Below are 11,039 nucleotides of genomic sequence, written 5' to 3' on the forward strand. Positions count from 1 at the left end.
AAAACACCAGAATAGCAGAAACAACCGTGAAACTTTAAACTAATGATGCAGTAATCCATTTATTTTCAGATCGTCGTAAATTGGCACAAATGTGTCAAGAGCGTGATATTACGGAAACAAATGACAGGCGTGTCATCAAGAACCGCGATGATGAAATTTGTAACATTTTAACTAAAATAATAGTATGTACTCAAATGATTTTGGTGCATACTTTTTTAAATAATTGCCTTTATTAGAGGACGGGTATCGTGAGTTTCATTTTGTTTATCTACTACGAGTACTTTTCATTTTACCGTACTTCAATAAAGATAAAGTCCTATGTTTATTTTTAACGTACCTACTCATAATTATGCTCGATAATATTGTATTACAAGAAAATTATGGCGGCTTGGTAAACTCGCCTCCAAGTTTTCAAAGATTAGTTTTTTGAGAAGCTGTTTATTATTAATACATTTCTCCTTCTTATCATAAATATAAACCTATATAAGTCCACTATCTACTGGATTTAAGCCAACACCAATGTTAATTAATGAATCATACGATCATGTTTAATTTATCAATATGTTTTGAATACTCGTCAATCAATTAACTTTCCAAATAAAATGGTAACTCAAAACCAAGTAAATTTAGACGTTATGATATGCTGCCCAAATAAGCAGAGAGAGAGAGGCAGCTCTAATGCGCACGAGTTGATCGCAGACATGTCAGATAAGATTGAATAACGTCTTGCCCATTTTTGTATTTGCATGATTAGTTCGACCTACTAGCCTAATTTAGTTCAATGATCAATAATCTTTTTTTATTACCTATTCGATGAAGCAAAATATATTTTTAAGTGAGTGTATTTTGATTTTATCGTGCCTGGTATATATTATCTATCTTGCGCAGTTCGTCTATCAGTAGTTATATCATGAATATATGTTATATCTAGCTAGATGTTATGATTTTATCTCCTCGGAATCGCTATACATATTGGAAATAACTTGTGAAATCAATTATCATCTGTTTAAAGAACTTAAAAATGTAAGTATGTAGTTTTAACACAAGATATCCAACCAGACTGATAATATAGGATATAGGATAGGATAATTGGCTGATAATATAGATATAGGATAATAATTGGCTACTTTCTACACTATTAAATAATGTCTTGCAAAGGATAGTTTTATTCATATTAAATATATATTATGATTAAGTGTTATAAATAATTTGATGCTACTGTGTCGTTAAATAGTTGTGTCATTATTGTTTTCTATCCACTACGTTATTGTACACTATTTACTGCTTCACACATCATTGAACAGCTTTACAGGTATGTATATTTCTTCACGATGTTTTCCTTTACCGAAAAGTTCTCGTTAAATTTCAAATGTAATTGTACATAAACTCCGAAAACTAAGAGGTGCGAACCCGGGCTCTAACCCGCCTTTACGTAATGAGGTATGAGGTAAGCATCAGGATCCTACGATTTTTTGATTTTTTACGATTTTGAAATTGTTGAAAAGGTGTTCACAATACGGTGATATGTCAACACATTAGGAGAGCAGAAAAAAATTCGGCGATTTTTATTTCTATAAATAAAATACCCTTGAAGCGCAGATTCAATTATATTCTGTAACATCCGAAATTTTTACACTTTCGTCATGTTAATTTCCATAATTCGCGGCTAATATCAAACGCTACTGTTATGCTAATAAACAGCAATTAGTCGGGCTTTCCTAAACTGTCAGTTCATTGATCTGTTGAATAGAAATAGAAACTTATGTATTTTAGATCATATAACATTGTTGTGGAATGACGACCACGTAGCGGAAGAAGACGTGTTAGTAGCTCTCCCGCAAAAAGACTGACAGAATATTTTAAAGATCACCGGATGTCATTGGCTGGAAATATGGAAAAAAAGCAGTTCTAGTCTTGAGTTGATGACGGTGATTATGATGAAAGAATAATAAAATTCAAGAATATTACTACTGAATGGCTAGATAAGGCGGGACAATGACTCCTACTATTTATAACAAAATCGCAAGAGTAAACGAAAAGGGTCCTTTTTATAGCAGTGTAACGCTAAGGGCTTGTTTCACCACTTTTTTTAAATGCATTTTTTTTTATTAAATTTAATTAAAATTATTCTATTTCAAATCACAAAATCCATATTATTTGTTAGTATCAGCCTTACCACCTACTGTTAGTCGAATACATAATTAAAAAAATAAATGTCATGTTATTGGTCCAGTAAGTTACACAGACCAAAACAAACAATCTGGCTGCTTAGTGGACATAACAGCCTCGCAGGTACTCTTCATAATATTGTTTTGTCGAATATCAGTGATACAGTCTTTTGACGATTTAAATAATTACAAAAACGGATATTTGAGATGGTTTATCTACATATAATATTTATACATAACGGAATCAATGATACAAAGTAGCGTTACTTATCTGATAACTAAAACAACTGACTTTTTTTTACTCTGTCATTCAGATTGCAGAGAATTTAAATTAAGAACATCACAAATAAATAAAAAATCCAGCCAGTCACCAACATGTAATAATCAAACAAAATAAGTACAGATGACATAGTAAAACATTGTCACATAAAATAACATGAATTTAACACACAGAGTTCCCGTCTTATTTATAAACTCTCAAGTTCTGTTAACTAAACATTGATAAGTAATAATATATCATTTTTACATTTGCCTTTACCTGAAAAAGAACTTATATTTTGATATGAAACGTTTGTAACTTTTTACGAACAAGGTAAATAATGATATAACCACTAAATCATAACAGTCTGTTGCTATCGTTTTTTCTTTAAACTTTTAACGTCTATTATGAAAGTTATTATCATTTATTTTACAAATGGAACAAAAGCAACTATTAGCATACTTTAACTCATTTTCTTTCCTCCTATTACTAACGATTAGAATTCTTCAAATAGCATGCGTAAGAGCCGCAGTTTAGCTAATTTCCTTCTAGTGATTAGTGTAATTAATGATGAAACGTGTGTTTAAATGTGTATCTCAATTCAAATGGAATTCAAATTTGCTGCTAATCGCTGCAGGAATTACTGACGAGATGGTTTCATAAATATCCCTTCTAAACTCTTGTTTTTACTTGAGTTGACAACGTTAAAAACTATTTTTGAGTTTCTATTTCAAGAAACCTTGACACCTAGGCAGAAGCGTTAGGTACAGTCAAGAGCAAAAATATTTATCCGTTACAGCTATTCAAAAATATGTTTTGTTGTTATTACCTTGAAATAAGAATCTACGGTACATATTTTTAAAGGTTTAGGTAAGTTCATATTTTTACAATCGACTAACTACAAAAAATAAAACGAAACAATAATTAATACAAAACGTAAATAACTCCTTGTATTTTTTTATTTTCTTTCTCTTTCAACTTCGTTATTTTTCAGAGGGATCATATTTAATCATCCTTTAATCAAAACCGAAACCCGAGTCATCATTAATATTTTTATTTCATATAAGATTATTCTGTTATTTATTCTGCTCGTTATTATAATCGCAGAGTGGTAGAGACAACAATATGGCGTTTACCCTTATCGATTTGTTATGCGCAATCTTTGTACTATCATATTCAACTTGTAATACTGTATTTTTCTTTCACGTACGTACAAAATAAGTTATAATAATAAAAAAAAATTGCATCAAATATTAATAGAATATGAGAAAGAGACTAAACCGACAATTCTGATAGCAAGATCTTACGAGTTATAAACAATATATTTGGAAAACGGAATTTTGTCACATATTAAAGAGGAAAGCTAAAACCATTGCTTATGGCGCTCTCGCTCTTTAGTTTTAATATAGGTATACAAACGACTTCCTTATCTTGGTTAGTACAAATAAACCACCGATACCGCCGAGCGTGCATTATATCTGTTTCTGTATCATCGATGATAAAACATCGATAGTCTGCTATTTGCCAACATGTCTTGGTTCCAATCTGCTGTCAATACAGTGAGAGAAGTAACAAAGGCAATTAATAAAATGACAGGTCCAACGTTTGACGAGATGTGGTGCTTTACCGTTTAATGATGGTATTGGTGGCATTAGATATAATAAATCAAGTGCATCTGGAAGCGCTCAGAATGAATCAGAAGATGAAAATGACAACGAAGGATACAACAGCAGTGGTGAAGGAACAAGCCAATCAGCTAGTGCTACGAGGATAACTACAAGAGCAAGGATTACGTACGAATTAGACAGGTAAATCTGTCCTTGAAACTACACGCATTTTCATGTTAGTATATAAATATAAGTAAAATGTCTCTCCTTCGGGCAGTCTGGTGAGTAATGTGCTTTTGAAAATTGTTACAATATAGTTATAAAATAAAAGCTAATAGATAATTAAATAGTCCGTTCCGATATGAAGCGTTATAACACTTTGAAGTTATAATTTTTACAGGAACATCAAAAAGTGTGCAACAAAAAAAAATACAATCAGAAACCCGACTGCCTTAAAAATAGTTAAATAAGTCAAATAAAAAATATTTTTTAGGCCGTCGTCGTGTTTTGATTGCATTAAAGCCCGACTTATTCCTTCAAAAACATTGAAAAATATTGATTGATTTTTGACTTATTGGAATGGTTGTAATAGAAAAATTGTACAATAATAAATTAATTATTTGTGACATTCATAGTACTTTACAAACATAATTCTCAGTTTTTTTAAAGTAGACTAAGAAAACCATGGCAAACTAAAACTATTTTTTTTGCATGCACAGTAAGTATAGTTGGGTGTAAACAATTCCAGGTTTCGCAAGAACGCAATGCTGATGTTCGTGCAAATTTTGAGTGATCCGCCTGGTGGCTGCAGAATAATAGAATTGACTAACCAAGACGTAGCTGAACTTGTAAAAACTTTCACAAGTTTTAGATTTGAAGTTGATGTCCACACGGATTTAACTTGCAGCCAATTAGATCAGAAATGTCAAGAATGTAAGTCCATAAAAGTTCGTCGAACGGACTCAGTGCCGGTTTTAGCACTTCCAGTGCCCTGGGCGAGATTTCCACAGCGCCCCCAACTATTGGGAATTTTCTAGAAGGTATAGGCTTCAGGCGCCCCACCACGCCCCACCCTACACCGCTACTGAACGGACTTGTTAAAGTAGACTGTCTACTCGGGACTCATTAAAGTATAAAACAGAAAATATTTTCCGATGTGTACAAAAACATTATTTATTGTCTCATAATTATTCATATCATAGGACAATTGGCACCAACCAATTGACCTAGCCTCAAACCAAGCAAAACTTGTACTATGGGTACTGGGAAACGGTTTTAAACATACTAATGCATACTCAAATACAACAACTGATTGAATCTGGCATTTTTTTGCAGAGATCTACATCAATGAAATATAAACAATTTACTTTGCTCACCCGCATAGACTACCCTAAGGTCGCGAGTGAGTATAGTAATTTTGTTTATAAATAATTCATACAATGTCCAAGACTCGAACAGACATTTATATTATTTATACTAATATCTGCCCTGACCGGAGATCAAACTCGGGATCTCAAGCTTCATAGTCAGGTGCTCTAACCACTTGGCTATCCGGTCGTAAATTTATACCTATCGCAATTATAAAAATTTTGCCCATTTGGTTGGCAGTTTTTCAACGAGATTTCCGCCAGTATGGAGCAGTTGTGGTGATGGTGCTCTCATTCGATGGAACAAACGGACAACTATCAGCGCTGGATGGACGGTTCTCAGAGTCAATTATACTGCGACACTTAACGGATTACTTAAACCCGACGTTGCACGCCAAGCCGAAGATATACATTACTGAGGTTGATTTCGCATATTTATTTTTAGTTATATTAAAAGTAGTCATAGAAAATACAGTGTCCATGGTGCTGAAGCCAGAAACTTCGCGTTTTTTCCGCTTTACGAATATGAATCTCGAATAAAATGTGAAGTGAAACAGACGTCACAGATAAAAAAAATATAACAAATAATTGAACCGACTACAAAAGACCATGAAAGTAATTTTTTACCAGTTTAAAATCGGTGCCTCAGCACTAGCTAGCAGGAGTGGACCTTTAGTCGTCTACCTCACATACGTACTATAATTAGATTGGGCTTCAATCACTCCCGCTGGCTCGTGCTGAGGCAGACTTCAAACTGGTAGAAAATTATTTTCATGGTTTTTGTAGTCGGTAAAATTTTTTGCTATATTTTTTTTCCATGCTTTTTAGTGTAAATAATCTAAGATATAATAGTTCAATATCAACTGCTCGTCGCCTTTTAAGAAAGATTGCTTTTTCCGATGCAGAGACGTTCATTGTTGAGGAATCCTGGTGCATCACCACCCGCTCCATTGCACCATTTGCATTATGACGAGCATTAATTGCTTAGCAGCTGTATCAAAGAAATTGAAATTCAACCCGTGAAATACTTGTTATCGAGTAGCTCCAGTGGTCAACTGTGGTCTTCATCATCAGTTCCACTTCACCAAGTTACTTAGTAGTAAGGTAAATCAAGGTGGTCCAAATTACCACAGGTTTCTTGACAATATTTGAAGAGTTCCCTCGATTTCCTTAGGATCATCAGCTGATCCTGATTTAGTCTTTATGAATACGAATGAAAATAAAAAAAACAAATCGATTCTTAAGTGACGGAGTTATGAGGTAACACACATAAAAAAAATACAACCGAATTGATAACCTCCTCCTTTTTTGTAGTCAGTTAAAAATTGTTTACAAGTAATTTTATTAAAAAAAAACACTTAATATTTTGTGTTTTTTTCAGGCTAACAGAACGGGTCCTGTAGTTTTTATGAACCGTCAATTTCAACATTCTTTGCCTTTGGAGGAACATCATCAAGATGTCTTAAGTTTTCATTTACCATGCAATTATTATGGGACTATGTTTGTACATTTATTTCATATCTGACTTTTGAATTTTTTTTTTTGCAATGTCTAAATTAATTAATATTTCTTTTTTCAGTAAGCGCCGTCCGCTGTTGCTGCTCTGCGACAATATAAACAGCATGGCAGACACAAGTGACTTTGTGAGTATATTGAAGAAAACGGTGGAAGATGCTACTAAGACCATTGGTTTATTTGAAGATGTACCTATTGAATTAAGTAACACTTTGTCTAAAGAGATGAGACTGGCAAAATCTTAACAGATGAATTAGACAATATTTTTTTATGTTTTATCTTTTACTTGCACTGGTTCTCTGCCTTTTAGAATAATTATTTTTTCCCAAATGTTTAATTTCCCAACTATCAAATTTCTCTGAAACCATATTATTTTCGGAACTTTCATAAAATAAACCTAACCTAACCTACTGTGTTCTATAAAACCATAAGAAAATACGCAGAGAAAATTTTTTGGTTTCGCAGAAATTTGATACTTGGGAAAAGAAACGTTTGGCAAACAATAATTATGCGAAAAAGAAGGATAGGTACGACTTGTATTATATAGTCGAGGTAATATATAACTGTACGAGTATACAGCCATCGCATGCAATATAATTTGTACGTGTACAACGAATCTTTTACCAGTGGCATACCTAGAGATAAATATTATAATACTAGCTGGTGCCCGCGGCTTTGCCCCCGGTGTAGTTTTTTTTTTTAATTATCTAAATCTTCTTTTATAAGAACCTTCTCCTGACAATAGCAAACACAACAAAAAAAGAATTTTACTAGCGAAATCGGGCCAGCCGTTCACGCGGGATGCCGTGACCAAGGGAAATAGGGATTAATTTTTATTAAAGATAAATATTATAATATTATCATAATTGTACTTACTCGTATATTTTTAACGTATTGGTGGGTGGTTTTAATAATTCTATTTTTTTATACATGTATTAATTAAATTTTACAACACATTGGTTTCATTCAATAACTGTAACGCTGTAATTTTTTATTTTTATTGGTAAAGAACTAAATAAATAATAATAACGTAGATATTTTATAACCTTTTCATCACACTTGCTCGTCAATAACGTTATTCCATGCTTGTATATTAAAGGACAATGGCCTCAATTGTTCCCGCGGGAATTATGGATTTACGTATATAGTTTTCCTCCCCAAGGGAGTTAAGACTTTCACATTTACATTCAGACTAAAGAGATTTCAAGTCAGCCAACGTTTTATTTGCATCTTTAAAACTTAGATATAACCTAATTTTACACCATAAAATTTTGCCACGCTTCATGAAACTTCGTTATTTATATATTTTAAATTTATATCAAATTGTCTTGCAATAAATTTAGTAAATATTTTTTTAGCATGTTGGAATAATCTGGCCGTAAGACCATTCGAATTCTAAACTAAACACGGTTCTTAGTATTATCTATGGTTGACGGCTCGAAAAAAGTGTCAATCAGGGGGGCTACCACGAAATTCGAAAATCGAAGTTCATATCGTTTTCCTGACGCTAATATTATTTAATACGAGAGTTAGAGGCACGGTACGATACGAACTTCGACATTCGAGTTTTGTAGTAGTCCCTGTATTTGCGGGTAGCCATATTTTATTCAGTTGTTTTCTTAGCGTTTTGCTATTGCTGAGCTGTGAAGTGTTTAGACACGAAATAGTTTAATTTTTTGCATGTTTTTCCGCGCAATGTGATGCAAATCATTGTGTATCACGGGCCGTAAGGGGGACTCGGGTCATTAAAATAGACTCTCGTTAGTAATCCCCTTCTTACGCCTCTTAATGCACAATGGACTATAATTGTACACCACTACCAGATAATGCTGCAAACCGATATTTATTTAAAACTACCAAATGCGAGTCGATCGCGCACAAGGGTTCCGTACAAATTAGTAAGCATCTATGAATATACAGTGTTAGCAGAGCTCTGCTCCTAAGAATTATTGCTTCTCATATATTACCTACTCATATAAACATGATGTGCTATAAGAGCTACTCCCATTCCAAATTTGAAGTTTCTAGGATAACTCGAAGTAAGTAGGTTTAAATTTTAGGTTTAGGGTTGTAGGTTTTATTCTCTAGTAATTGTATAAAAACACCTTTTTAGGGTTCCGGAGCCAAAATGGCAAAAACGGAACCCTTATAGTTTCGCCATGTCTGTCTGTCTGTCTGTCCGTCCGTCCACGGCTTTGTTCAGGGGCTATCAATGCTAGAAAGCTGTAATTTTGCACCGATATATATATATAAAACTATGCCGACAAAATGGTACAACAAAAAAATAAAAAAAAAATTTTTTTAGGGTACCTCCCATAGACGTAAAGTGGGGGTGATTTTTTTTCTCATCAAACCCTATAGTGTGGGATATCGTTGGATAGGCCTTTCAAAACCATTAGGGGTTTGTTTAGACGATTTTTCGATTCAGTGATTTGTTTGCGAAATATTCAACTTTAAAGAAAAAAATCAGAATGGTAGTAAGTATATCAAAATTTCAAGGAAACCTATAACGGTAGTTTGCTTGAGAATTATTAGTAGTTTAAGAGTAAATAGCAGCCTCAGGTATAAAATATACCAAAACTTGGAAGATTCCGTATAAAATACGAAATCCTTAGAAAAATATTACTTATTTTGGGCGTGTCCGACACGCTCTTGGCCGGTTTTTAATAAATGTTAATATCATTTGGTAGCGTTAATTTAGAAGTTTGATTTTTTCATTGCTGCAGTATTGGTTGATTTGAGTATTTGATAATCATTTTAGCTTGATTCCTCACGCGTTCATGAGAATAAGGGTCTTGACCACAAAGTGATCTTATAAGTGTTTCGTTTTTGCTGACTGAGAACGGAATCCTAAAAAGCAGAGTTTGGTAAGAACAGCCGGTTTGTTGCATTGGTTATTTACAATATTGATTTAGTATGTACATTTTATTGCATCAGAGGTTTTTGGCAATAAAAAATATTTTTTAATTAAAAATTTAGCATTTTCAGCTACAACTTCTATACGAAAAATTGTGCAGACGTATCTTAAATAAATAATCTCGGATTTGAACTAGTTATTTAAGGTGTAAAATTAATGGCGCAGCAGTACAAGCTCGGGTAAGCAGAGGTCCATCGCGGCGGAAGTGATAAAGCATTAATGGCGGTCTCCATTAGCATCCGGTTCGGGAAATGCGAGCCAGGAAGCAAGTTTTGACTCTAGGATTACCTCATTTCCGGTTCTGTGCGAGTGCAAATGCAATATGGCGGGTAACTGATACTCATGAACTTTGTGTTAGACAAACATTATGGAAATGGATACTTTTGTAGTCGCTTCGCTCTTGAGAGAGGGGTTCTAGCCATCGATTGAGGATTAAACCAAACCTTTCTCAAGAAACCGTGCTGGAGTCCAAAGTTCGTAGATGATAATAAAGAGTGCTACTGCCCACTCGCTACAAGATCCCTTAGTCGTAGTTACTTTTTACGACACCCAGTGTGACCTGCCAAACCTGAGAAGCAATTCAATGGTGTGTGTGAAGTTCCCAATCCGCACTGGGCCCGCTTGGGATCTAGGGCCCAATGTCCTCTCATTCTGAGAGGACGCTTGTGCCCAGCAGTGGAACGTATATAGGCTGGGATGGATGTGAAATATACATCTGTTCTGTCATAACATATACTATCAATGAGTATGTTTGTTAACCTTAACGCTTAAAGCACCTCCGGTATTGAAGCAATTTTTTGTCCAAGTCCTTTATCAAGGGTATTCTGGCTGAACCGTATAAGTGCAAAAAAATTATTTTTTATACAGTTTTGCTAGATAAATAAAGCAGAAAAAATTGAGTATGCCTATGTAGGTAACTTTTTTTTTTATTTGCACTTATTCTGTTTTGCCAGAATACCCTCGATATGTCTCTGCCAAACTATAAAAATCTCTGTACCAAATTTGACAATGATCGGTTGAGTACTTGACGCGTTAAAAAGTAACAAAAGAACAAACAAACTTACCCTTGCTATTATAATATTAGCAACATTAGCAAGAATAATAAGTTTATAGATTTTTATCACAAAATTAGTGTTAAAAATATCGCAAAATACCTGTTTTCTTTCTTCAGGAATTGTTACAGTCATTTTGAAATGAGATGCTGTT

General features: G+C 33.7%; 1 protein-coding gene across 2 annotated transcripts; it reads left to right on the plus strand.

The window, feature by feature from the left end:
• The first annotated feature begins 3,912 nt into the window (after positions 1 to 3,912).
• LOC141430555 (uncharacterized) lies at positions 3,913 to 7,187 on the plus strand. 2 transcript variants are annotated; one of them, XM_074091304.1, is made up of 5 exons: positions 3,913 to 4,235; positions 4,783 to 4,967; positions 5,643 to 5,821; positions 6,783 to 6,901; positions 6,981 to 7,187. In XM_074091304.1, exons 2-5 carry the CDS (start codon positions 4,799 to 4,801, stop codon positions 7,159 to 7,161), a joined length of 648 nt encoding a protein of 215 aa, XP_073947405.1. In that variant the 5' UTR covers positions 3,913 to 4,235; positions 4,783 to 4,798; the 3' UTR covers positions 7,162 to 7,187. The 2 variants fall into 2 exon arrangements, with proteins under 2 accessions (XP_073947405.1, XP_073947406.1); XM_074091305.1 differs by lacking the exon at positions 3,913 to 4,235 and adding an exon at positions 5,370 to 5,436 and having other exon boundaries at positions 4,876 to 4,967.
• The last annotated feature ends 3,852 nt before the right edge of the window (positions 7,188 to 11,039 follow it).

This window comes from Choristoneura fumiferana, chromosome 8, assembly GCF_025370935.1.
Source record: "Choristoneura fumiferana chromosome 8, NRCan_CFum_1, whole genome shotgun sequence".
NCBI classification, from domain to species: domain Eukaryota; kingdom Metazoa; phylum Arthropoda; class Insecta; order Lepidoptera; family Tortricidae; genus Choristoneura; species Choristoneura fumiferana.

Bases quoted from the DNA above. Each gene is read 5' to 3' on its own strand.
- LOC141430555 (XM_074091304.1), top strand. From the start codon at position 4,799: ATGCTGATGTTCGTGCAAATTTTGAGTGATCCGCCTGGTGGCTGCAGA. The intron at 5,822-6,782 runs GTTGATTTCGCA...TGTTTTTTTCAG, and splicing joins CGAAGATATACATTACTGAG to GCTAACAGAACGGGTCCTGT. The intron at 6,902-6,980 runs GTTTGTACATTT...TTCTTTTTTCAG, and splicing joins TGCAATTATTATGGGACTAT to TAAGCGCCGTCCGCTGTTGC.